Genomic DNA, 25,391 nt, shown 5'->3' on the forward strand with positions numbered 1-25,391 from the left:
TGGCGGGATGTGACAAGTGGCGGGATGTGACAAGTGGCGGGATGTGACAAGTGGCGGGATGTGACAAGTGGCGGGATGTGACAAGTGGCGGGATGTGACAAGTGGAGGGATGTGACAAGTGGCGGGATGTGACAAGTGGCGGGATGTGACAAGTGGCGGGATGTGACAAGTGGAGGGATGTGACAAGTGGCGGGATGTGACAAGTGGCGGGATGTGACAAGTGGCGGGATGTGACAAGTGGAGGGATGTGACAAGTGGCGGGATGTGACAAGTGGCGGGATGTGACAAGTGGAGGGATGTGACAAGTGGCGGGATGTGACAAGTGGCGGGATGTGACAAGTGGCGGGATGTGACAAGTGGCGGGATGTGACAAGTGGCGGGATGTGACAAGTGGCGGGATGTGACAAGTGGCGGGATGTGACAAGTGGCGGGATGTGACAAGTGGCGGGATGTGACAAGTGGCGGGATGTGACAAGTGGAGGGATGTGACAAGTGGCGGGATGTGACAAGTGGCGGGATGTGACAAGTGGCGGGATGTGACAAGTGGCGGGATGTGACAAGTGGCGGGATGTGACAAGTGGCGGGATGTGACAAGTGGAGGGATGTGACAAGTGGAGGGATGTGACAAGTGGAGGGATGTGACAAGTGGAGGGATGTGACAAGTGGCGGGATGTGACAAGTGGCGGGATGTGACAAGTGGCGGGATGTGACAAGTGGAGGGATGTGACAAGTGGAGGGATGTGACAAGTGGCGGGATGTGACAAGTGGCGGGATGTGACAAGTGGCGGGATATGACAAGTGGCGGGATGTGACAAGTGGCGGGATGTGACAAGTGGAGGGATGTGACAAGTGGCGGGATGTGACAAGTGGCGGGATGTGACAAGTGGCGGGATGTGACAAGTGGAGGGATGTGTTTATATGGACAAGTGGAGGGATGTGTTTATATGGACAAGTGGAGGGATGTGTTTATATGGACAAGTGGCGGGATGTGTTTATATGGACAAGTGGAGGGATGTGTTTATATGGACAAGTGGAGGGATGTGTTTATATGGACAAGTGGAGGGATGTGTTTATATGGACAAGTGGAGGGATGTGTTTATATGGACAAGTGGAGGGATGTGTTTATATGGACAAGTGGAGGGATGTGTTTATCTGGACAAGTGGAGGGATGTGTTTATATGGACAAGTGGAGGGATGTGTTTATATGGACAAGTGGAGGGATGTGTTTATATGGACAAGTGGAGGGATGTGTTTATATGGACAAGTGGAGGGATGTGTTTATCTGGACAAGTGGAGGGATGTGTTTATATGGACAAGTGGAGGGATGTGTTTATATGGACAAGTGGAGGGATGTGTTTATATGGACAAGTGGAGAGATGTGTTTATATGGACAAGTGGAGGGATGTGTTTATATGGACAAGTGGAGGGATGTGTTTATCTGACCAAGTGGAGGAATGTGTTTATCTGGACAAGTGGAGGGATGTGTTTATATGGACAAGTGGAGGGATGTGTTTATATGGACAAGTGGAGGGATGTGTTTATATGGACAAGTGGAGGGATGTGTTTATATGGACAAGTGGAGGGATGTGTTTATATGGACAAGTGGAGGGATGTGTTTATATGGACAAGTGGAGGGATGTGTTTATCTGGACAAGTGGAGGGATGTGTTTATATGGACAAGTGGAGGGATGTGTTTATATGGACAAGTGGAGGGATGTGTTTATCTGGACAAGTGGCGGGATGTGTTTATATGGACAAGTGGAGGGATGTGTTTATATGGACAAGTGGCGGGATGTGTTTATATGGACAAGTGGCGGGATGTGTTTATATGGACAAGTGGCGGGATGTGTTTATATGGACAAGTGGCGGGATGTGTTTATATGGACAAGTGGCGGGATGTGTTTATATGGACAAGTGGAGGGATGTGTTTATATGGACAAGTGGAGGGATGTGTTTATATGGACAAGTGGCGGGATGTGTTTATATGGACAAGTGGAGGGATGTGTTTATATGGACAAGTGGAGGGATGTGTTTATATGGACAAGTGGAGGGATGTGTTTATATGGACAAGTGGAGGGATGTGTTTATCTGGACAAGTGGAGGGATGTGTTTATATGGACAAGTGGAGGGATGTGTTTATCTGGACAAGTGGCGGGATGTGTTTATCTGGACAAGTGGCGGGATGTGTTTATCTGGACAAGTGGAGGGATGTGTTTATATGGACAAGTGGAGGGATGTGTTTATATGGACAAGTGGCGGGATGTGTTTATATGGACAAGTGGCGGGATGTGTTTATATGGACAAGTGGCGGGATGTGTTTATATGGACAAGTGGCGGGATGTGTTTATATGGACAAGTGGAGGGATGTGTTTATATGGACAAGTGGAGGGATGTGTTTATATGGACAAGTGGCGGGATGTGTTTATATGGACAAGTGGAGGGATGTGTTTATATGGACAAGTGGAGGGATGTGTTTATATGGACAAGTGGAGGGATGTGTTTATATGGACAAGTGGAGGGATGTGTTTATCTGGACAAGTGGAGGGATGTGTTTATATGGACAAGTGGAGGGATGTTTTTATATGGACAAGTGGAGGGATGTGTTTATCTGGACAAGTGGAGGGATGTGTTTATCTGGACAAGTGGAGGGATGTGTTTATATGGACAAGTGGAGGGATGTGTTTATATGGACAAGTGGAGGGATGTGTTTATATGGACAAGTGGAGGGATGTGTTTATATGGACAAGTGGAGGGATGTGTTTATATGGACAAGTGGAGGGATGTGTTTATATGGACAAGTGGAGGGATGTGTTTATATGGACAAGTGGAGGGATGTGTTTATATGGACAAGTGGAGGGATGTGTTTATATGGACAAGTGGAGGGATGTGTTTATATGGACAAGTGGCGGGATGTGTTTATATGGACAAGTGGAGGGATGTGTTTATATGGACAAGTGGCGGGATGTGTTTATATGGACAAGTGGCGGGATGTATTTATCTGGACAAGTGGAGGGATGTGTTTATATGGACAAGTGGAGGGATGTGTTTATATGGACAAGTGGAGGGATGTGTTTATATGGACAAGTGGAGGGATGTGTTTATATGGACAAGTGGAGGGATGTGTTTATATGGACAAGTGGAGGGATGTGTTTATATGGACAAGTGGAGGGATGTGTTTATATGGACAAGTGGCGGGATGTGTTTATATGGACAAGTGGAGGGATGTGTTTATATGGACAAGTGGAGGGATGTGTTTATATGGACAAGTGGAGGGATGTGTTTATATGGACAAGTGGAGGGATGTGTTTATATGGACAAGTGGCGGGATGTGTTTATATGGACAAGTGGAGGGATGTGTTTATATGGACAAGTGGAGGGATGTGTTTATATGGACAAGTGGAGGGATGTGTTTATATGGACAAGTGGAGGGATGTGTTTATATGGACAAGTGGAGGGATGTGTTTATATGGACAAGTGGCGGGATGTGTTTATATGGACAAGTGGCGGGATGTGTTTATATGGACAAGTGGAGGGATGTGTTTATATGGACAAGTGGAGGGATGTGTTTATATGGACAAGTGGCGGGATGTGTTTATATGGACAAGTGGAGGGATGTGTTTATATGGACAAGTGGAGGGATGTGTTTATATGGACAAGTGGAGGGATGTGTTTATATGGACAAGTGGAGGGATGTGTTTATATGGACAAGTGGAGGGATGTGTTTATATGGACAAGTGGAGGGATGTTTTTATATGGACAAGTGGAGGGATGTGTTTATCTGGACAAGTGGAGGGATGTGTTTATATGGACAAGTGGAGGGATGTGTTTATATGGACAAGTGGAGGGATGTGTTTATATGGACAAGTGGAGGGATGTGTTTATATGGACAAGTGGAGGGATGTGTTTATATGGACAAGTGGAGGGATGTGTTTATATGGACAAGTGGAGGGATGTGTTTATATGGACAAGTGGAGGGATGTGTTTATATGGACAAGTGGAGAGATGTGTTTATATGGACAAGTGGAGGGATGTGTTTATATGGACAAGTGGAGGGATGTGTTTATATGGACAAGTGGCGGGATGTGTTTATATGGACAAGTGGAGGGATGTGTTTATATGGACAAGTGGCGGGATGTGTTTATATGGACAAGTGGCGGGATGTATTTATCTGGACAAGTGGAGGGATGTGTTTATATGGACAAGTGGAGGGATGTGTTTATATGGACAAGTGGAGGGATGTGTTTATATGGACAAGTGGAGGGATGTGTTTATATGGACAAGTGGAGGGATGTGTTTATATGGACAAGTGGAGGGATGTGTTTATATGGACAAGTGGAGGGATGTGTTTATATGGACAAGTGGCGGGATGTGTTTATATGGACAAGTGGAGGGATGTGTTTATATGGACAAGTGGAGGGATGTGTTTATATGGACAAGTGGAGGGATGTGTTTATATGGACAAGTGGAGGGATGTGTTTATATGGACAAGTGGCGGGATGTGTTTATATGGACAAGTGGAGGGATGTGTTTATATGGACAAGTGGAGGGATGTGTTTATATGGACAAGTGGAGGGATGTGTTTATATGGACAAGTGGAGGGATGTGTTTATATGGACAAGTGGAGGGATGTGTTTATATGGACAAGTGGCGGGATGTGTTTATATGGACAAGTGGAGGGATGTGTTTATATGGACAAGTGGAGGGATGTGTTTATATGGACAAGTGGCGGGATGTGTTAATATGGACAAGTGGCGGGATGTATTTATCTGGACAAGTGGCGGGATGTGTTTATCTGGACAAGTGGAGGGATGTGTTTATATGGACAAGTGGAGGGATGTGTTTAAATGGACAAGTGGAGGGATGTGTTTATCTGGACAAGTGGAGGGATGTGTTTATATGGACAAGTGGCGGGATGTGTTTATCTGGACAAGTGGAGGGATGTGTTTATCTGGACAAGTGGAGGGATGTGTTTATATGGACAAGTGGCGGGATGTGTTTATATGGACAAGTGGCGGGATGTGTTTATATGGACAAGTGGCGGGATGTGTTTATCTGGACAAGTGGCGGGATGTGTTTATATGGACAAGTGGCGGGATGTGTTTATATGAACAAGTGGCGGGATGTGTTTATCTGGACAAGTGGCGGGATGTGTTTATATGGACAAGTGGAGGGATGTGTTTATCTGGACAAGTGGAGGGATGTGTTTATATGGACAAGTGGCGGGATGTGTTTATATGGACAAGTGGCGGGATGTGTTTATATGGACAAGTGGCGGGATGTGTTTATCTAGACAAGTGGCGGGATGTGTTTATCTGGACACGTGGCGGGATGTGTTTATCTGACCAAGTGGAGGAATGTGTTTATCTGGACAAGTGGAGGGATGTCTTTATCTGGACAAGTGGCGGGATGTGTTTATTTGGACAAGTGGAGGGATGTGTTTATATGGACGTGTGGCGGAATGTCTTTGTCTGGACAAGTGGAGGGATGTGTTTATCTGGACAAGTGGAGGGATGTCTTTATCTGGAAAAGTGGCAGGATGTCTTCATCTGGACAAGTGGAGGGATGTCTTTATCTGGACAAGTGGAGGAATGTCTTCATCTGGAAAAGTGACGGGATGTCTTTATCTGGACAAGTGGCGGGATGTGACAAGTGGAGGGATGTGTTTATCTGGACAAGTGGAGGGATGTCTTTATCTGGAAAAGTGGCGGGATGTCTTCATCTGGACAAGTGGAGGGATGTCTTTATCTGGACAAGTGGAGGAATGTCTTCATCTGGAAAAGTGACGGGATGTCTTTATCTGGACAAGTGGCGGGATGTGTTTATCTGAACAAGTGGAGGGATGTGTTTATATGGACAAGTGGCGGGATGTGTTTATATGGACAAGTGGCGGGATGTGTTTATATGGACAAGTGGCGGGATGTGTTTATCTGGACAAGTGGCGGGATGTGTTTATATGGACAAGTGGCGGGATGTGTTTATCTGGACAAGTGGCGGGATGTGTTTATCTGGACAAGTGGAGGGATGTCTTTATCTGGACAAGTGGCGGGATGTGACAAGTGGCGGGATGTGACAAGTGGCGGGATGTGACAAGTGGCGGGATGTGACAAGTGGAGGGATGTGACAAGTGGCGGGATGTGACAAGTGGCGGGATGTGACAAGTGGCGGGATGTGACAAGTGGAGGGATGTGACAAGTGGCGGGATGTGACAAGTGGCGGGATGTGACAAGTGGAGGGATGTGACAAGTGGCGGGATGTGACAAGTGGCGGGATGTGACAAGTGGAGGGATGTGACAAGTGGAGGGATGTGACAAGTGGCGGGATGTGACAAGTGGCGGGATGTGACAAGTGGCGGGATGTGACAAGTGGCGGGATGTGACAAGTGGCGGGATGTGACAAGTGGCGGGATGTGACAAGTGGCGGGATGTGACAAGTGGCGGGATGTGACAAGTGGCGGGATGTGACAAGTGGCGGGATGTGACAAGTGGCGGGATGTGACAAGTGGCGGGATGTGACAAGTGGAGGGATGTGACAAGTGGCGGGATGTGACAAGTGGCGGGATGTGACAAGTGGCGGGATGTGACAAGTGGCGGGATGTGACAAGTGGCGGGATGTGACAAGTGGCGGGATGTGACAAGTGGCGGGATGTGACAAGTGGAGGGATGTGACAAGTGGCGGGATGTGACAAGTGGCGGGATGTGACAAGTGGCGGGATGTGACAAGTGGCGGGATGTGACAAGTGGAGGGATGTGACAAGTGGAGGGATGTGACAAGTGGCGGGATGTGACAAGTGGCGGGATGTGACAAGTGGCGGGATATGACAAGTGGCGGGATGTGACAAGTGGCGGGATGTGACAAGTGGAGGGATGTGACAAGTGGAGGGATGTGACAAGTGGCGGGATGTGACAAGTGGAGGGATGTGACAAGTGGAGGGATGTGTTTATATGGACAAGTGGAGGGATGTGTTTATATGGACAAGTGGAGGGATGTGTTTATATGGACAAGTGGAGGGATGTGTTTATCTGGACAAGTGGAGGGATGTGTTTATATGGACAAGTGGAGGGATGTGTTTATATGGACAAGTGGAGGGATGTGTTTATATGGACAAGTGGAGGGATGTGTTTATCTGGACAAGTGGAGGGATGTGTTTATATGGACAAGTGGAGGGATGTGTTTATCTGGACAAGTGGAGGGATGTGTTTATATGGACAAGTGGAGGGATGTGTTTATATGGACAAGTGGAGGGATGTGTTTATATGGACAAGTGGAGGGATGTGTTTATATGGACAAGTGGAGGGATGTGTTTATATGGACAAGTGGAGGGATGTGTTTATATGGACAAGTGGAGGGATGTGTTTATATGGACAAGTGGAGGGATGTGTTTATATGGACAAGTGGAGGGATGTGTTTATCTGGACAAGTGGAGGGATGTGTTTATATGGACAAGTGGAGGGATGTGTTTATATGGACAAGTGGAGGGATGTGTTTATATGGACAAGTGGAGGGATGTGTTTATATGGACAAGTGGAGGGATGTGTTTATATGGACAAGTGGCGGGATGTGTTTATCTGGACACGTGGCGGGATGTGTTTATCTGACCAAGTGGAGGAATGTGTTTATCTGGACAAGTGGAGGGATGTCTTTATCTGGACAAGTGGCGGGATGTGTTTATTTGGACAAGTGGAGGGATGTGTTTATATGGACGTGTGGCGGAATGTCTTTGTCTGGACAAGTGGAGGGATGTGTTTATCTGGACAAGTGGAGGGATGTCTTTATCTGGAAAAGTGGCGGGATGTCTTCATCTGGACAAGTGGAGGGATGTCTTTATCTGGACAAGTGGAGGAATGTCTTCATCTGGAAAAGTGACGGGATGTCTTTATCTGGACAAGTGGCGGGATGTCTTTGTCTGGACAAGTGGAGGGATGTGTTTATCTGGACAAGTGGAGGGATGTCTTTATCTGGAAAAGTGGCGGGATGTCTTCATCTGGACAAGTGGAGGGATGTCTTTATCTGGACAAGTGGAGGAATGTCTTCATCTGGAAAAGTGACGGGATGTCTTTATCTGGACAAGTGGCGGGATGTGTTTATCTGAACAAGTGGAGGGATGTGTTTATCTGGACAAGTGGAGGGATGTCTTTATCTGGAAAAGTGGCGGGATGTCTTCATCTGGACAAGTGGAGGGATGTCTTTATCTGGACAAGTGGAGGAATGTCTTCATCTGGAAAAGTGACGGGATGTCTTTATCTGGACAAGTGACGGGATGTCTTTATCTGGACAAGTGGCGGGATGTGTTTATCTGGATAAGTGGCGGGATGTGTTTATCTGGACAAGTGGAGGGATGTGGACAAGTGGAGGGATGTGTTTATCTGGACAAATGGAGGGATGTGCTTATCTGGACAAGTGGCGGGATGTCTGTATCTGGACAAGTGGAGGGATGTGTTTATCTGGACAAGTGGAGGGATGTGTTTATCTGGACAAGTGGAGGGATGTGTTTATCTGGACAAGTGGAGGGATGTCTTTATCTGGACATGTGGCGGGATGTGTTTATCTGGACAAGTGGAGGGATGTGTTTATCTGGACAAGTGGGGGGATGTCTTTATCTGGACAAGTGGCGGGATGTGTTTATCTGGACAAGTGGAGGTATGTCTTTATCTGGACATGTGGAGGGATGTTTTTGTCTGGACAAGTGGCGGGATGTGTTTATCTGGACAAGTGGCGGGATGTGTTTATCTGCCCAAGTGGAGGGATGTGTTTATCTGGACAAGTGGGGGGATGTGTTTATCTGGACAAGTGGAGGGATGTCTTTATCTGGACAAGTGGCGGGATGTGTTTATCTGGACAAGTGGAGGGATGTCTTTATCTGGACAAGTGGAGGGATGTGTTTATCTGGACAAGTGGCGGGATGTCATTATATGGACAAGTGCCGGGATGTCTTTATCTGGACAAGTGGCGGGATGTCTTTATCCGATGTGAAAGCAGCCTAAGGAGATCTGGACAAGTTGCGGGATGTCTTTATCCGATGGGAAAGCCTAAGATCAGTGAACACAACAGTCTTTATCCGATGGGAAAGCCTAAGATCAGTGAACACAACAGTCTTTATCCAAGGGGAAAGCCTAAGATCAGTGAACACAACTGTCTTTACGGCAAGGACAGGGTCTTTATCCAAGGGGAAAGCCTAAGATCAGTGAACACAACAGTCTTTACGGCGAGGACAGGGTCTTTATCCAAGGGGAAAGCCTAAGATCAGTGAACACAACAGTCTTTACGGCGAGGACAGGGTCTTTATCCGATGGGAAAGCCTAAGATCAGTGAACACAACAGTCTTTACGGCGAGGACAGGGTCTTTATCCAAGGGGAAAGCCTAAGATCAGTGAGCACCACAGTCTTTACGGCGAGGACAGGGTCTTTATCCAAGGGGAAAGCCTAAGATCAGTGAACACAACTGTCTTTACGGCAAGGACAGGGTCTTTATCCGATGGGAAAGCCTAAGATCAGTGAACACAACAGTCTTTACGGCGAGGACAGGGTCTTTATCCAAGGGGAAAGCCTAAGATCAGTGAGCACAACAGTCTTTACGGCGAGGACAGGGTCTTTATCCGATGGGAAAGCCTAAGATCAGTGAACACAACAGTCTTTACGGCGAGGACAGGGTCTTTATCCAAGGGGAAAGCCTAAGATCAGTGAGCACAACAGTCTTTACGGCGAGGACAGGGTCTTTATCCGATGGGAAAGCCTAAGATCAGTGAACACAACAGTCTTTACGGCGAGGACAGGGTCTTTATCCGATGGGAAAGCCTAAGATCAGTGAGCACAACAGTCTTTACGACGAGGACAGGGTCTTTATCCGATGGGAAAGCCTAAGATCAGTGAACACAACTGTCTTTACGGCGAGGACAGGGTCTTTATCCGATGGGAAAGCCTAAGATCAGTGAACACAACAGTCTTTACGGGGAGGACAGGGTCTTTATCCGATGGGAAAGCCTAAGATCAGTGAACACAACAGTATTTACGGCGAGGACAGGGTCTTTATCCGATGGGAAAGCCTAAGATCAGTGAACACAACAGTCTTTACGGCGAGGACAGGGTCTTTATCCGATGGGAAAGCCTAAGATCAGTGAGCACAACAGTCTTTACGGGGAGGACAGGGTCTTTATCCGATGGGAAAGCCTAAGATCAGTGAGCACAACAGTCTTTACGGGGAGGACAGGGTCTTTATCCGATGGGAAAGCCTAAGATCAGTGAACACAACTGTCTTTACGGCAAGGACAGGGTCTTTATCCGATGGGAAAGCCTAAGATCAGTGAACACAACAGTATTTACGGCGAGGACAGGGTCTTTATCCGATGGGAAAGCCTAAGATCAGTGAGCACAACAGTCTTTACGGGGAGGACAGGGTCTTTATCCGATGGGAAAGCCTAAGATCAGTGAACACAACAGTCTTTACGACGAGGACAGGGTCTTTATCCAAGGGGAAAGCCTAAGATCAGTGAACACAACAGTCTTTACGGCGAGGACAGGGTCTTTATCCAAGGGGAAAGCCTAAGATCAGTGAACACAACAGTCTTTACGGCGAGGACAGGGTCTTTATCCAAGGGGAAAGCCTAAGATCAGTGAGCACAACATTCTTTATCCAAGGGGAAAGCCTAAGATCAGTGAACACAACAGTCTTTATCCAAGGGGAAAGCCTAAGATCAGTGAACACAACATTCTTTATCCAAGGGGAAAGCCTAAGATCAGTGAACACAACAGTCTTTATCCAAGGGGAAAGCCTAAGATCAGTGAACACCACAGTCTTTATCCGATGGGAAAGCCTAATATCAGTTAACACAACAGTCTTTATCCAAGGGGAAAGCCTAAGATCAGTTAACACAACAGTCTTTATCCGATGGGAAAGCCTAATATCAGTTAACACAACAGTCTTTATCCAAGGGGAAAGCCTAAGATCAGTTAACACAACAGTCTTTATCCGATGGGAAAGCCTAATATCAGTTAACACAACAGTCTTTATCCAAGGGGAAAGCCTAATATCAGTTAACACAACAGTCTTTATCCGATGGGAAAGCCTAATATCAGTTAACACAACAGTCTTTATCCAAGGGGAAAGCCTAAGATCAGTTAACACAACAGTCTTTATCCGATGGGAAAGCCTAATATCAGTTAACACAACAGTCTTTATCCAAGGGGAAAGCCTAATATCAGTTAACACAACAGTCTTTATCCGATGGGAAAGCCTAATATCAGTTAACACAACAGTCTTTATCCGATGGGAAAGCCTAATATCAGTTAACACAACAGTCTTTATCCGATGGGAAAGCCTAATATCAGTTAACACAACAGTCTTTATCCAAGGGGAAAGCCTAAGATCAGTTAACACAACAGTCTTTATCCAAGGGGAAAGCCTAAGATCAGTTAACACAACAGTCTTTATCCGATGGGAAAGCCTAATATCAGTTAACACAACAGTCTTTATCCAAGGGGAAAGCCTAAGATCAGTGAACACAACAGTCTTCATCCAAGGGGAAAGCCTAAGATCAGTGAACACCACAGTCTTCATCCAAGGGGAAAGCCTAATATCAGTGAACACAACAGTCTTTATCCAAGGGGAAAGCCTAAGATCAGTGAGCACCACAGTCTGTATCCGATGGGAAAGCCTAAGATCAGTGAACACAACAGTCTTTATCCGATGGGAAAGCCTAAGATCAGTGAACACAACAGTCTTTACGGCGAGGACAGGGTCTTTATCCAAGGGGAAAGCCTAAGATCAGTGAACACAACAGTCTTTACGGCGAGGACAGGGTCTTTATCCAAGGGGAAAGCCTAAGATCAGTGAACACAACAGTCTTTATCCAAGGGGAAAGCCTAAGATCAGTGAACACAACAGTCTTTATCCAAGGGGAAAGCCTAAGATCAGTGAACACAACAATCTTTATCCAAGGGGAAAGCCTAAGATCAGTGAACACAACAGTCTTTATCCAAGGGGAAAGCCTAAGATCAGTGAACACAACATGACAGTCTTTATCCAAGGGGAAAGCCTAAGATCAGTGAACACAACAATCTTTATCCAGGGGGAAAGCCTAAGATCAGTGAACACAACAATCTTTATCCAGGGGGAAAGCCTAAGATCAGTGAACACAACAATCTTTATCCAGGGGGAAAGCCTAAGATCAGTGAACACAACAGTCTTTACGGCGAGGACAGGGTATTTATCCAAGGGGAAAGCCTAAGATCAGTGAACACAACAGTCTTTACGGCGAGGACAGGGTCTTTATCCAAGGGGAAAGCCTAAGATCAGTGAGCACCACAATCTTTATCCGAGGGGAAAGCCTAAGATCAGTGAACACAACAGTCTTTACGGCGAGGACAGGGTCTTTATCCGATGGGAAAGCCTAAGATCAGTGAACACAACAGTCTTTACGGCGAGGACAGGGTCTTTATCCAAGGGGAAAGCCTAAGATCAGTGAACACAACAGTCTTTACGGCGAGGACAGGGTCTTTATCCAAGGGGAAAGCCTAAGATCAGTGAACACAACAGTCTTTACGGCGAGGACAGGGTCTTTATCCAAGGGGAAAGCCTAAGATCAGTGAACACAACAGTCTTTACGGCGAGGACAGGGTCTTTATCCAAGGGGAAAGCCTAAGATCAGTGAACACAACAGTCTTTATTCAAGGGGAAAGCCTAAGATCAGTGAACACAACAGTCTTTGATCAGTGAACACAACAGTCTTTATCCAAGGGGAAAGCCTAAGATCAGTGAACACAACAGTCTTTATCTAAGGGGAAAGCCTAAGATCAGTGAACACAACAGTCTTTATCCAAGGGGAAAGCCTAAGATCAGTGAACACAACAGTCTTTATCCGATGGGAAAGCCTAAGATCAGTGAACACAACAGTCTTCATCCAAGGGGAAAGCCTAAGATCAGTGAACACCACAGTCTTCATCCAAGGGGAAAGCCTAAGATCAGTGAACACAACAGTCTTTATCCAAGGGGAAATCCTAAGATCAGTGAACACAACAGTCTTCATCCAAGGGGAAAGCCTAAGATCAGTGAACACCACAGTCTTTATCCAAGGGGAAAGCCTAAGATCAGTGAACACCACAGTCTTTATCCAAGGGGAAAGCCTAAGATCAGTGAACACCACAGTCTTTATCCAAGGGGAAAGCCTAAGATCAGTGAACACCACAGTCTTCATCCAAGGGGAAAGCCTAAGATCAGTGAACACCACAGTCTTCATCCAAGGGGAAAGCCTAAGATCAGTGAACACAACAGTCTTCATCCAAGGGGAAAGCCTAAGATCAGTGAACACAACAGTCTTTATCCAAGGGGAAAGCCTAAGATCAGTGAAGGGTCTTGAAACAACCCCTTGACTCCCAGCGAATTTTAAAAAAAAGCCCACAACCATCACCAGCCAAAACTCTGAGAGATGGTTTCCAGGGGAGACAATCAATTTGCTGTTAGTCAAAGGGCCATTTAGAGATAGCTGTTGTCTCCCTTGTCACTACTGGGCGTTTGGTGCAGAACGTAAAACTGGGCCACCAGATAAACAAAGCACCTTACGTCGTTAAGAAGCCAGCTTCGTTACGTACCATGTTGCACGTGTTGAGGAAGAGTGTGGACAACTCAGAGTTACACGCATTTTACTCGTCTCCACAGTTTCAACTCGATCTTTGTCCGGTCAGGATTACAAGCTGATTATTGTGTGTCATTGTTACTTGGACTTCCTTGGATAATGCGCCGACCTTCGTTTATATGAGGATGGACGTCGCGTGTTCATGTCAATGTTTGCTGTTCTGTCAGGTGCCAGCTCTCACTAACTCTTGTTGTCAATGTTTGCTGTTCTGTCAGGTGCCAGCTCTCACTAACTCATGTTGTCAATGTTTGCTAATCTGTCGGGTGCCAGCTCTCACTAAGTCTTGTCAATGTTTGCTGTTCTGTCAGGTGCCAGCTCTCACTGACCCTTGTTGTCAATGTTTGCTGTTCTGTCAGGTGCCAGCTCTCACTTAGCAACTCTTGTTGTCAATGTTTGCTACTCTGTCAGGTGCCACCTCTCACTAACTCTTGTTGTCAATGTTTGCTACTCTGTCAGGTGCCACCTCTCACTAACTCTTGTTGTCAATGTTTGCTGTTCTGTCAGGTGCCAGCTCTCATTTAGCAACTCTTGTTGTCAATGTTTGCTACTCTGTCAGGTGCCACCTCTCACTAACTCTTGTTGTCAATGTTTGCTGTTCTGTCAGGTGCCAGCTCTCACTGACTCTTGTTGTCAATGTTTGCTGTTCTGTCAGGTGCCAGCTCTCACTGACTCTTGTTGTCAATGTTTGCTGTTCTGTCAGGTGCCAGCTCTCACTAACTCTTGTCAATGTTTGCTGTTCTGTCAGGTGCCAGCTCTCATTTAGCAACTCTTGTTGTCAATGTTTGCTGTTCTGTCAGGTGCCAGCTCTCACTAACTCTTGTCAATGTTTGCTGTTCTGTCAGGTGCCAGCTCTCACTGACTCTTGTTGTCAATGTTTGCTGTTCTGTCAGGTGCCAGCTCTCACTGACTCTTGTTGTCAATGTTTGCTGTTCTGTCAGGTGCCAGCTCTCACTGACTCTTGTTGTCAATGTTTGCTGTTCTGTCAGGTGCCAGCTCTCACTAACTCTTGTTGTCAATGTTTGCTGTTCTGTCAGGTGCCAGCTCCCACTTACTCTTGTTGTCAATGTTTGCTGTTCTGTCAGGTGCCAGCTCTCACTGACTCTTGTTGTCAATGTTTGCTGTTCTGTCAGGTGCCAGCTCCCACTTACTCTTGTTGTCAATGTTTGCTGTTCTGTCAGGTGCCAGCTCTCACTAACTCTTGTCAATGTTTGCTGTTCTGTCAGGTGCCAGCTCTCACTAAGTCTTGTCAATGTTTGCTGTTCTGTCAGGTGCCAGCTCTCACTGACTCTTGTTGTCAATGTTTGCTGTTCTGTCAGGTGCCAGCTCTCACTAAGTCTTGTCAATGTTTGCTGTTCTGTCAGGTGCCAGCTCTCACTGACCCTTGTTGTCAATGTTTGCTGTTCTGTCAGGTGCCAGCTCTCACTGACTCTTGTTGTCAATGTTTGCTGTTCTGTCAGGTGCCAGCTCTCACTGACTCTTGTTGTCAATGTTTGCTGTTCTGTTAGGTGCCAGCTCTCACTAACTCTTGTTGTCAATGTTTGCTATTCTGTCAGGTGCCAGCTCTCACTAACTCTTGTTGTGCAAGTAGTATGCACTTAGAGCGCTTACAACCTCTCTAGGCTCAAATCTTGCGTGTCAACGTTACATTCGTCCACCACATGCTGTTTTGTTTTCATCACTTGGCGCGCTCCATTAATATGATTGTATGCATGCGTCCTTGTCCTTTGCAAAATAGTTGAATACATCGTTTAAACCGAAGTAAATGATACAGGATTTGATTCTTAGATTCAGGCGAACTGAAATAAGTGCAGAAATCGTAATTATGAAACATCCGCCATGGTTTAGGGAACAAGAGACAGCAGGTGAAAAGAACTAGAGCAAGTTAACAATGTTAATGTATACACAAAATATAGACACGAACATCAAATGTGACATGCACTTGGCGTTTGTATCTTAGTGACTACATTTACATTGTTATCTTATCCCCCAGGGAAGTCACTCTGACCTGTGACGTCAGCTTCCTCCAGTGTGCGCTCTTCTTGACGGTGGTGATGACGATGACGGTGCAGACGACAACCACGGCCATGGGCAGATAGTTGAAGAGAGCGGACAGCACCATGTTGTTGTAGACGGTGATGGCGTCAAAGTGTGTGAGGAAGAAGGGGGTACCCGACAGACGCGGCACCGTTAGGTTGGTCACGGGGTCTGACACCCAGCGTATCTGATACACGGTTTTTATTCACAATCAAAAAACAAGAATGGTAGGTAATTGGAACGTTTACTATCGGCAACACAAAACATAACATTTACTATAGGCAACACAAAACATAACGTTTACTATAGGCAACACAAAACATAACGTTTACTATAGGGAACACAAAACATAACATTCACTATAGGCAACACAAAACATAACGTTTACTATAGGCAACACAAAACATAACGTTTACTATAGGCAACACAAAACATAACGTTTACTATAGGCAACACAAAACATAACATTTATTATAGACAAAACAAAACATAACATTTACTATAGACAAAACAAAACATAACGTTTACTATAGGCAACACAAAACATAACATTTACTATAGACAAAACAAAACATAACGTTTACTATAGGCAACACAAAACATAACATTTACTATAGGCAACACAAAACATAACATTTACTATAGGCAACACAAAACATAACGTTTACTATAGGCAACACAAAACATAACATTTACTATAGGCAACACAAAACATAACGTTTATTATAGGCAAAACATAACATTTATTATAGACAAAACAAAACATAACATTTATTATAGACAAAACAAAACATAACATTTACTATAGACAAAACAAAACATAACATTTACTATAGACACAACAAAACATAACATTTACTATAGACAAAACAAAACATAACATTTACTATAGACAAAACAAAAAAATAACATTTACTATAGACAAAACAAAACATAACATTTATTATAGACACAACAAAACATAACATTTACTATAGACACAACAAAACAAAACATAACATTTATTATAGACAAAACAAAACATAACATTTACTATAGACAAAACAAAACATAACATTTACTATGGACACAACAAAACGTTACATTTATTATAGACAAAACATAACATTTACTATAGACACAACAAAACATAACATTTACTATAGACACAACAAAACATAACATTTACTATAGACACAACAAAACATAACATTTACTATAGACAAAACAAAACATAACATTTACTATAGACAAAACAAAACGTTACATTTATTATAGACAAAACAAAACATAATATTTACTATAGACAAAACAAGTACGTCACAGTTATTATAGACACAACAAAACATAACATTTACTATAGACAAAACAAAACATAACATTTACTATAGACAAAACAAAACATTTACTATAGACAAAACATAACATTTACTATAGACACAACAAAACATAACATTTACTCTAGACCAAACAAAACATAACATTTACCATAGACCAAACAAAACATAACATTTACTATAGACCAAACAAAACATAACATTTACTATAGACAAAACAAAACATAACATTTACTATAGACACAACAAAACATAACATTTACCATAGACAAAACAAAACATAACATTTACTATAGACAAAACAAAACGTTACATTTACTATAGACAAAACAAAACGTAACATTTACTATAGACAAAACAAAACATAACATTTACTATAGACAAAACAAAACATAACATTTACTATAGACAAAACAAAACATAACATTTACTATAGACAAAACAAAACATAATATTTACTATAGACAAAACAAAACGTAACATTTACTATAGACACAACAAAACATAACATTTACTATAGACAAAACAAAACATAACATTTACTGTAGACACAACAAAACATAACATTTACTATAGACAAAACAAAACGTAACATTTACTGGGACGTCGACTCAAAGATCTTTGAAGTAGACGGACTGACAGACAGACAGATAATGACCTTATCTGAAGATCGTGTGGCTACTCGCTTGCAAAACGCCGGCGAAGTAATGAATCTTCATTCAAACAGGGTTTTATTCAACACTTGATTGACACAGTACATAGTGTATCTGACACAGGGTTTTTATTCAACACTTGATTGATACAGTACATAGGGTATCTTTTTTACACACGGTTTTCGTCAACACTTGATTGATACAATACATCGAGTCTTAACTGTGTATGTGTGTGTGTGTGTGTGTGTGTGTGTGTGTTGTCTCTCTGACCTGGTAGCAGAGAAAGAAGGGGAACACAGCGCAGAAGGTAAAGATGAAAATAAAGATGACAGCCAGCTTCATCCTGAGCGGCGTCACTATGCTCTGAATCTGAAACCAAACCAATGATAATTAATAAATTAGCCAATTAGGACATTGGCCAGTTAGGACACAGTTCTAATGACAATTAGGACATATGCCAATTAGTACACAGCGAATTTGCCATTACCGGTCAGATCCAGCTACGTTTCCTGACGTTGCGCTACACAACAGTGACAGGTGGTTTTTACTGAACGACTTGGGATCACATTAAAGCCACAGCCCTTCCCGTGTGGACAACTCCACATCAACAACAACAACAACTACAACAACAACAACAACAACACCGAGCGCTTATCAAATTCCGAAAGACATTAAGTCAGTTCATCCAACGAACTCGCGACGAACTCGCGAATCGAGTCACCCAGAGAAAGACCATTGACATGCAGAGCGCACAGTAAAACATATATATGGTGTGCAAGTCGGTCGACAGGTGCCATTATCACCAAAACAAGAGATGCAGATCATAGTTTCTTATGTTTTATGTTGGGTGCGACTTTCGTGCATGTGCACAAGTCCCTAGATCTGCTTTGATTTTAAATGTACAATTTAATTATCAGATAATTTGAAACATTTTGTTTAATTAAATTGTAAATACGTCTAAGTCAGTTTGCAGTCAACAGTTTTTTTATTCAGGCAAACACAGATTTACAATGACAAATTAAAAGCATTGATACTTATACTGATAGTAAATTGCAGCAGTAACAGAGTTAAACACATATGACAAGCTACATGGCAGTTGGTATTGTTATATGTTCAAAGCATACATATCCCGAAATCAGAAATGCATTAACGGCTATTGTAGTAGCAAATCACAACATCACCAGTCGTCATCAAACTGTTATTAGCTGTTGGTACGGGTTCCATTTTTTAATAAACTGAATTTGCTTCATGAGGATATTGTGAGCATATTTATCAATTTGGTATAAGTTACATAGTTCTCTTAAAAACATTTGCATGCGAGGACGAATTTTGTTCATTCTACATTTGTATACAAAGAACTTTGCTAAGGACTGGGTGGCCGAGTGGTAACACACTTGCGCTCGGAAGCGAGAGGTTGCGAGTTCGACCCTGGGTCAGGGCGTTAGCAATTTTCTCCCCTCTTTCCTAACCTAGGTGGTGGGTTCAAGTGCTAGTCTTTCGGATGAGACGAAAAACCGAGGTCCCTTCGTGTACACTACATTGGAGTGTGCACGTTAAAGATCCCACGATTGACAAAAGGGTCTTTCCTGGCAAAATTGTATAGGCATAGATAAACATATCCACCAAAATACCCGTGTGACTTGGAATAATAGGCCGTGAAAGGTAGGATATGCGCCGACATGGCTGCGATCTGCTGGCCGATGTGAATGCGTGATGTATTGTGTAAAATAATTCCATCTCACACGGCATAAATAAATCCCTGCGCCTTGAATATGTGCGCGATATAAATTGCATAAAATTAAAAAAAAAATGTTAAAAAAAATTAAAATTAAAAATATCCCTGCGCTTAGAACTGTACCCACGGAATACGCGCGATATAAGCCTCATATTGATTGATTGATAATAAAATATAGTCAAAACCAGCGTCTGTTTTAATGTGGTTTTCATGGTCCAATAATATCAGTGTTGGTGTTAGTCTGAGTCTGTCACAGTTAAAACATTTTTCTTTCAGACATTTTTCAAACTCCAAAAAACCTGGACATGTTCACATTGCCACAAGTAGTGGTAGACTGTATCTTTTTCCAGTTCACAAAAATTGCACACATTGCTTGTGACAACACCCATGTCCTTCAATACTGAAATATTTACGAGAACCCTATTATTTATTTTAATTTGGAACCATTGATATTTCACATCTTGTATTTTCTCTGTTTTATTGAAAATTGTATCCCAGTTAATTTCAGTGCCAAGGAGGTTTTCCCAACTTTTACATGCCTTAGGGACACTTTTAACAGCCTTTCTAATAAGATGATCGTAAAATATTTTTGCTCCTTTTCCACCAGATAAAAAAAGAGAAAATGCCGTGTTATTGTTAATTGATTTTGTTGATTCAATAACAATTTTATTTTTCCGCATATAACTTTTGATCGTGCTGATACAACCATAATACACCAGAAAGGATGTCTCAACTTGTATTTTTTCTTTAAATTCGTTAAAACTTAGAAACTCTCCATTCTCTTTTAATAAATCTTTGACATATTGTATACCATTTTCAGTCCAATTTACAAAATTAAACACTTTATTATTAATCTTGAATTTGGTATTGAGGAAAAGAGGTTCTGTCAACAGTTCTTCGGATGTATTGATCTCTATTTTGAAGTGGATTTCCTCATAGGCTTCAAATACATTTTTCCAAAACATGTTTACTCTACAGTCGTTAAATAGTTTGCCTCCAAACTTTGATGCTTCTGTTAATTGTGGACATCTTCTTAATAGTATTGCTTTCCATTTGGGATTATTATGTGGTGTTCAGAACTTTCTTCATCCAGTTAAGTTTAAAAGAAAAGATATCAGCTTTAATGAATGGAATATTTAGACCTCCTTCTTCTATCTTGTGGATAGCCATTGTTCTTTTTATTTTGTCTCTTTTATTATCCCATACAAATTCAAAGCACCTTTGTTGTAGTTGTCTTATGTGTGCATCTGGTGGGTTTGGAAGCATGATCCACAAATAAACAAGTTTGGACAATACAAGTGATTTCAGGACTGCTACTCTTCCTACCGGTGTTGTTGACCGTTTTGACCATACGTTAAATAACTTTTTTGCTTCATTGAACTTATCATTAATGTTCATCTCTGCCATATTTGACAAATCATTGTTAAACCAGAGCCCCAGTATTTTAAATTTGTTAGGATTCCAACACATGTTCAGGTGTGTGAGAAACACTACTTCACTATTTTTTTTTCTCCCAAGCCAAACATTGCATGTTTTATCATAATTAAGTTTTAACCCTGACAAATTCTTGAATAATTCTAACTCTTGAAACAGTGTTTCAAAAGATACTTTTTCTCCGTCAAGTAAAAAAATATGTGTCATCCGCAAATTGACTAATTTTACACTCCGTATATTCTGTTATTTCTATTCCCTTTATCTGATTGTTTTCCCTAATTCTACATGCTAACAATTCTGTACACAGAATAAATAAATAGGGTGAGATTGGATCTCCTTGACGACAGCCCCGTTTAATTGGAAAGCTTGTGGATATTTTACCGTTCACAACAACCGATGACTTTATATTTTTATAAAAAGCTGATATCCATTGGCAAATTCCTTCTCCAAACCCGAAGATTTTTAAGACATTATTCATATATTTCCAATTGATTGAGTCGAACGCTTTTTCAAAATCTATTGAGACCAGTAATCCTGAGAGGTTCTGATCTTGTAAATAGTCTATAGCATCATACAATAACCTTAAGTTATCTCCTATGTATCTCCCATGTACAAAACCAGTTTGATCTTCACTGATAAGATTTGGGAGTACAGTCTTGATTCTATTTGCAATGCATGAAGACCCAATTTTATAAATTACATTCAGAAGTGAGATAGGACGCCAGTTTTTTAGATATTCTCTTGGTTTATCACCTTTAGGTAAACAAGTGATTATACCTTCTTTTTGAGTTATAGACATTTCTTTCTCCAAAACACCTTCATTTAGTGAGCGTATTACAAAGCCACCAAGTTGTCTCCAGAAAACTTTGAAGAAATCTACTGTCATACCATCAGTTCCTGGGCTTTTACCATTTTTCATTCTTCTGAGTGATTCAGTTGCTTCTTCTAATGTGATAATGCCCTCCAGTAGATTTGCATCTTCCTTTGATAGTTTAGGTAAAGAATGAACATATGTATCCAGATCAATATCCTCAACTTTTATTTCTGAATAGAGATTTTGATAATATTCTTTAGTTTCTTGTAACATATCTTTTGTTTCTGTCAAGGTTTCCCCGCTATTTAATACAAGTTTAAACATTTGTTTGCTTACAAAATGACGCTTTTCTAAATTACAAAAGTATTTTGATACCTTTTCACCTTCAGCTGCCCATCTTGCTTTACTTCGAATTAATACACCGTTCATTTTTTCTTTTCTCAAATTGGTAAGTTTTTCTGTAATTTCTTGCATTTCTTGCTTTTCCTCTTCTGTAATAATTGTTTTCTTTTGTAAGGTAAATAGTTCTTTCTCTAATTGCTTTTCCTTCCTATTGTCTTCTTTTTTCTTTTTTGAACTGTATTCCATTGTTTTTTTTCTTATTTCCATGATCAAAGTGTCCAGAAACAATTGGTCAGATATTGTCATGTGTAGTTGTTCTATTGGAATGCCTTCCACTTTGTCTCTTTCATAGACTGGTGCTGCGTATTGTTCTTTTACCCTCTTTATTACTGTGTTTACTTCTTCAACGTATTTCAATTCTTTCAAAAGCGAGGAGTTGAATTTCCAAAAGCTACTACTCTTTTTTTCATGTGAAAACTCAAGTTTCATTGTAACAGGAGAGTGGTCACTTCTGTAACTAAGTAATATGTCCGAGTCATTCACAAAAGTTATCAAGTTTTCTGAAATCAAGAAAAAGTCGAGCCTAGCTTGTTGTGGAGGAGTCTGCCTTCTCCAAGAATATCTCAGAGTCTCTGGATTAACTTCTCTCCGACGCGGCGACTCCTGGCGTGGTCCGTAAAGTCCGGTTAGTAGATCACGTCGCTCTGCTTCGTGCATCTTCGTTTCTTCATGCGTCTGCTTGAATGGTCAAACAAGCTCTCGCGAATTCCATCTTCTGTCTCTGGGAAGACTCCTGTGAAAGTAATTCTTGAGTCAGTATTTCCATAGGCATAACACACACAGCAATTCACTCATCATTCACCCTGGGCTGTAATTACACTCTACATTCAACCACACACACACGAATTCTTAAATAACTACTGTCAATACTAATATCAATTCCCATCCATGTCCGAGTTATTTATCCACACATTAAACAACAACTATTCAGAATATCCAGATTAAGAACTAGTACAATGAACACTTAAGTTAACATAACAGCGAATATTAAGAATGCTTATTCATAAACATACTAGTGTTCCTTAGCGAAACATATCATGAAAAATAGTTTACCTGAGCACGCGAGCAAAGAATCTTCCCCGACTTGCCTCTTACATGTTCAATGGGCAAGTGAAGCTAACAGCTTAGGTGACTGGCGACAAGTCCAACAGCTCACCTTACAAAAAATGGACATTCAGGTTTTTCACCTGTTGCACGTGAGTGCATGGAGACTCGGCTCTACAGGTAACAGTACAGGCCCCATAATCATGGTCCAACAGGCATGCGAATCAATAATAATGTTTTTCGCAATACGAGTCTACTTCTGTCAATTAATGCATACTAATAACAGCATCATTTCATCATTAATTAAGTACTCATATTACATACATGTTCATACATAAAACCCATAAATGTCATATCTGACATGCACTTACATACACCCAGACACATACACACACACAGACACATCCAGACGCACACACACACACCCACACACCCACACACGCGCGCGCACAAACACTCTCACACACACACACACATACACACACGCACAACCTTATACACACACACATACACACACACACACACTCACACGCACACACATAAAACACACACTAATACACACACACACACACACACACACACACACGCACACACAAACACGCAAATACACACGTATGTATGTGTGTTTGCGCGCGCGCGTGTGTGTGTGTGTGTGTGTGTGTGTGTGTGTGTGTGTGTGTGTGTGTGTGTGTGAGTGAGAGAGAGAGAGAAAGAAAGGGAGAGAAAGAAAGGAAGAAAGAGAGAGAGAGAGAGTCAACCGGAAAGCTCAGTATAGTGCAATAGTTTTTGGCGTGCCACCTCTCAGGTACGTTACAGAATGCTCCAGAATGCTCCCCGCAAACCCCCGTTTCCTAGACCATTCTCGGCGAGCGTTCGCAATTGTTACGCTTCAGTGACCGAGCGCTTGCTAACGCTCGCGAGCGCCACAACAAAACTATGCGTTGCATAGAAAACATTCGCAAACGTTCTGTGGCGCTCTGCCTATGCAACGCACCCCTGATCTATCATGTCAATAACTTGTTTCTGAGCGTTCACATTGTTGTTATGTTTGTAATTGTAGTAGTCTAGTGAAGGATTTAAAACGAGATTCCTGTCTCCTCTATGATGATTTTCGGATTTTGCAATTGTCTTATTTTTTCTTGAAGAGTCAAATAAAACTGTGGATTATCGTTATTTGGCCCATATATATTGACCAGCGTAATTTCTTGGTTCATAGTCTTAATTGTCAAAATGATATAATTCCCTTGCTTATCTTTTACTGTCTGTTTTACTTCAAAATCAAAATTATTATTAAAAATAATTGCTACTCCCCTTTACTGTGACGTGTGTGAGGCGAAACAACACTCAAATCCCCACTCCGCTCTAATCTGTTTCTCAACTTTGCTTTCAAAATGGGTATCTTGTAAGAAGTAAATAGAACAGTTTTTTTCTGTCTTAAGTGTTGAAATACGTCACGTCTCTTCTGGTAGTTACCTAGGCCCTGGACATTTACTGATGTTATGGTAAGAGCTGACATGTTGTTCGTTCAGTATTCATAGACTACCTATTTCTTGATAGCATTGCTTTTAAGTATAACTTTTTTCTCAGAGTATTTTTTTTATAAGTTTTATTCAAGGGAGGCAATAACAAATTTTTACAGAAATGTGTCTAATTATAACATTTCTTGTAGCCCCAAGAAGTGTGTTTGTCTTGTGATTTGAGAGCTTTAGCACTGAATGCTTTGCATCCTGGTGTGAATAGCATTGTGAAGCTTGCCTCTTGCTAATTTAGAGCAGTAGGATAGAAAGCAACCTACTCTACAATTTTCTTTTATGTTATGTGCCTTTATTTTTATATTTTGTATGTATATACCGTACTACAGGCCAGTCTTTCAACGCCGTATAATTGATCTGGAAATCTCCGCTAAGCAGTTCAATAACAGAATGTGTATAAGGCTAAAGCATTTCAGCTACTCCACTCAAAATATATCTAACTACGCACTCGTTCTCTCTCCCTAACATAACACTTGTTCATGCAAAATTGTTTGCGGATTAGTAAAATTTGCGTGAAATATTGAATTGTGATTTGTTTGATTTTTAGAAAATTATGTAATCTTCAAAATAGATGAGTGTTTACTGAAGCGATACACAAATTATACAAGGGAATAAGAATGGTTTGTAAATTCAAATACAAATCAGCAATACAACTGCTGTCGACAGATTACCCCCCTTGACTTCTCTGTCTGTTGGGTCAAACTACGGTGACAGACATTTCTCTTCTAGTGGCTCCATAGCATGAGATACAGGCTCTGAGGCAGAAACTGCTTCGTTCTGAACTTGAATACATCGGTTCCTC

General features: G+C 42.2%; 1 protein-coding gene across 3 annotated transcripts in view; it reads right to left on the reverse strand.

Moving 5' to 3' along the window:
* The window catches only part of LOC138946819 (somatostatin receptor type 2-like), a 49,000-nt gene that overhangs the window by 8,950 nt on the left and 14,659 nt on the right, over positions 1-25,391 (reverse strand). For all 3 annotated transcript variants that reach the window (XM_070318221.1, XM_070318223.1, XM_070318222.1), the window contains 2 exons: positions 17,899-17,997; positions 15,631-15,846 (listed from right to left, as the gene is read on the reverse strand). In XM_070318221.1, the coding sequence (XP_070174322.1) occupies positions 15,631-15,846; positions 17,899-17,997 (315 nt within the window). The remainder of the gene's footprint in view (positions 1-15,630; positions 15,847-17,898; positions 17,998-25,391) is intronic.

This window comes from Littorina saxatilis, linkage group LG14 (assembly GCF_037325665.1).
Source record: "Littorina saxatilis isolate snail1 linkage group LG14, US_GU_Lsax_2.0, whole genome shotgun sequence".
NCBI classification, from domain to species: Eukaryota; Metazoa; Mollusca; class Gastropoda; order Littorinimorpha; family Littorinidae; genus Littorina; species Littorina saxatilis.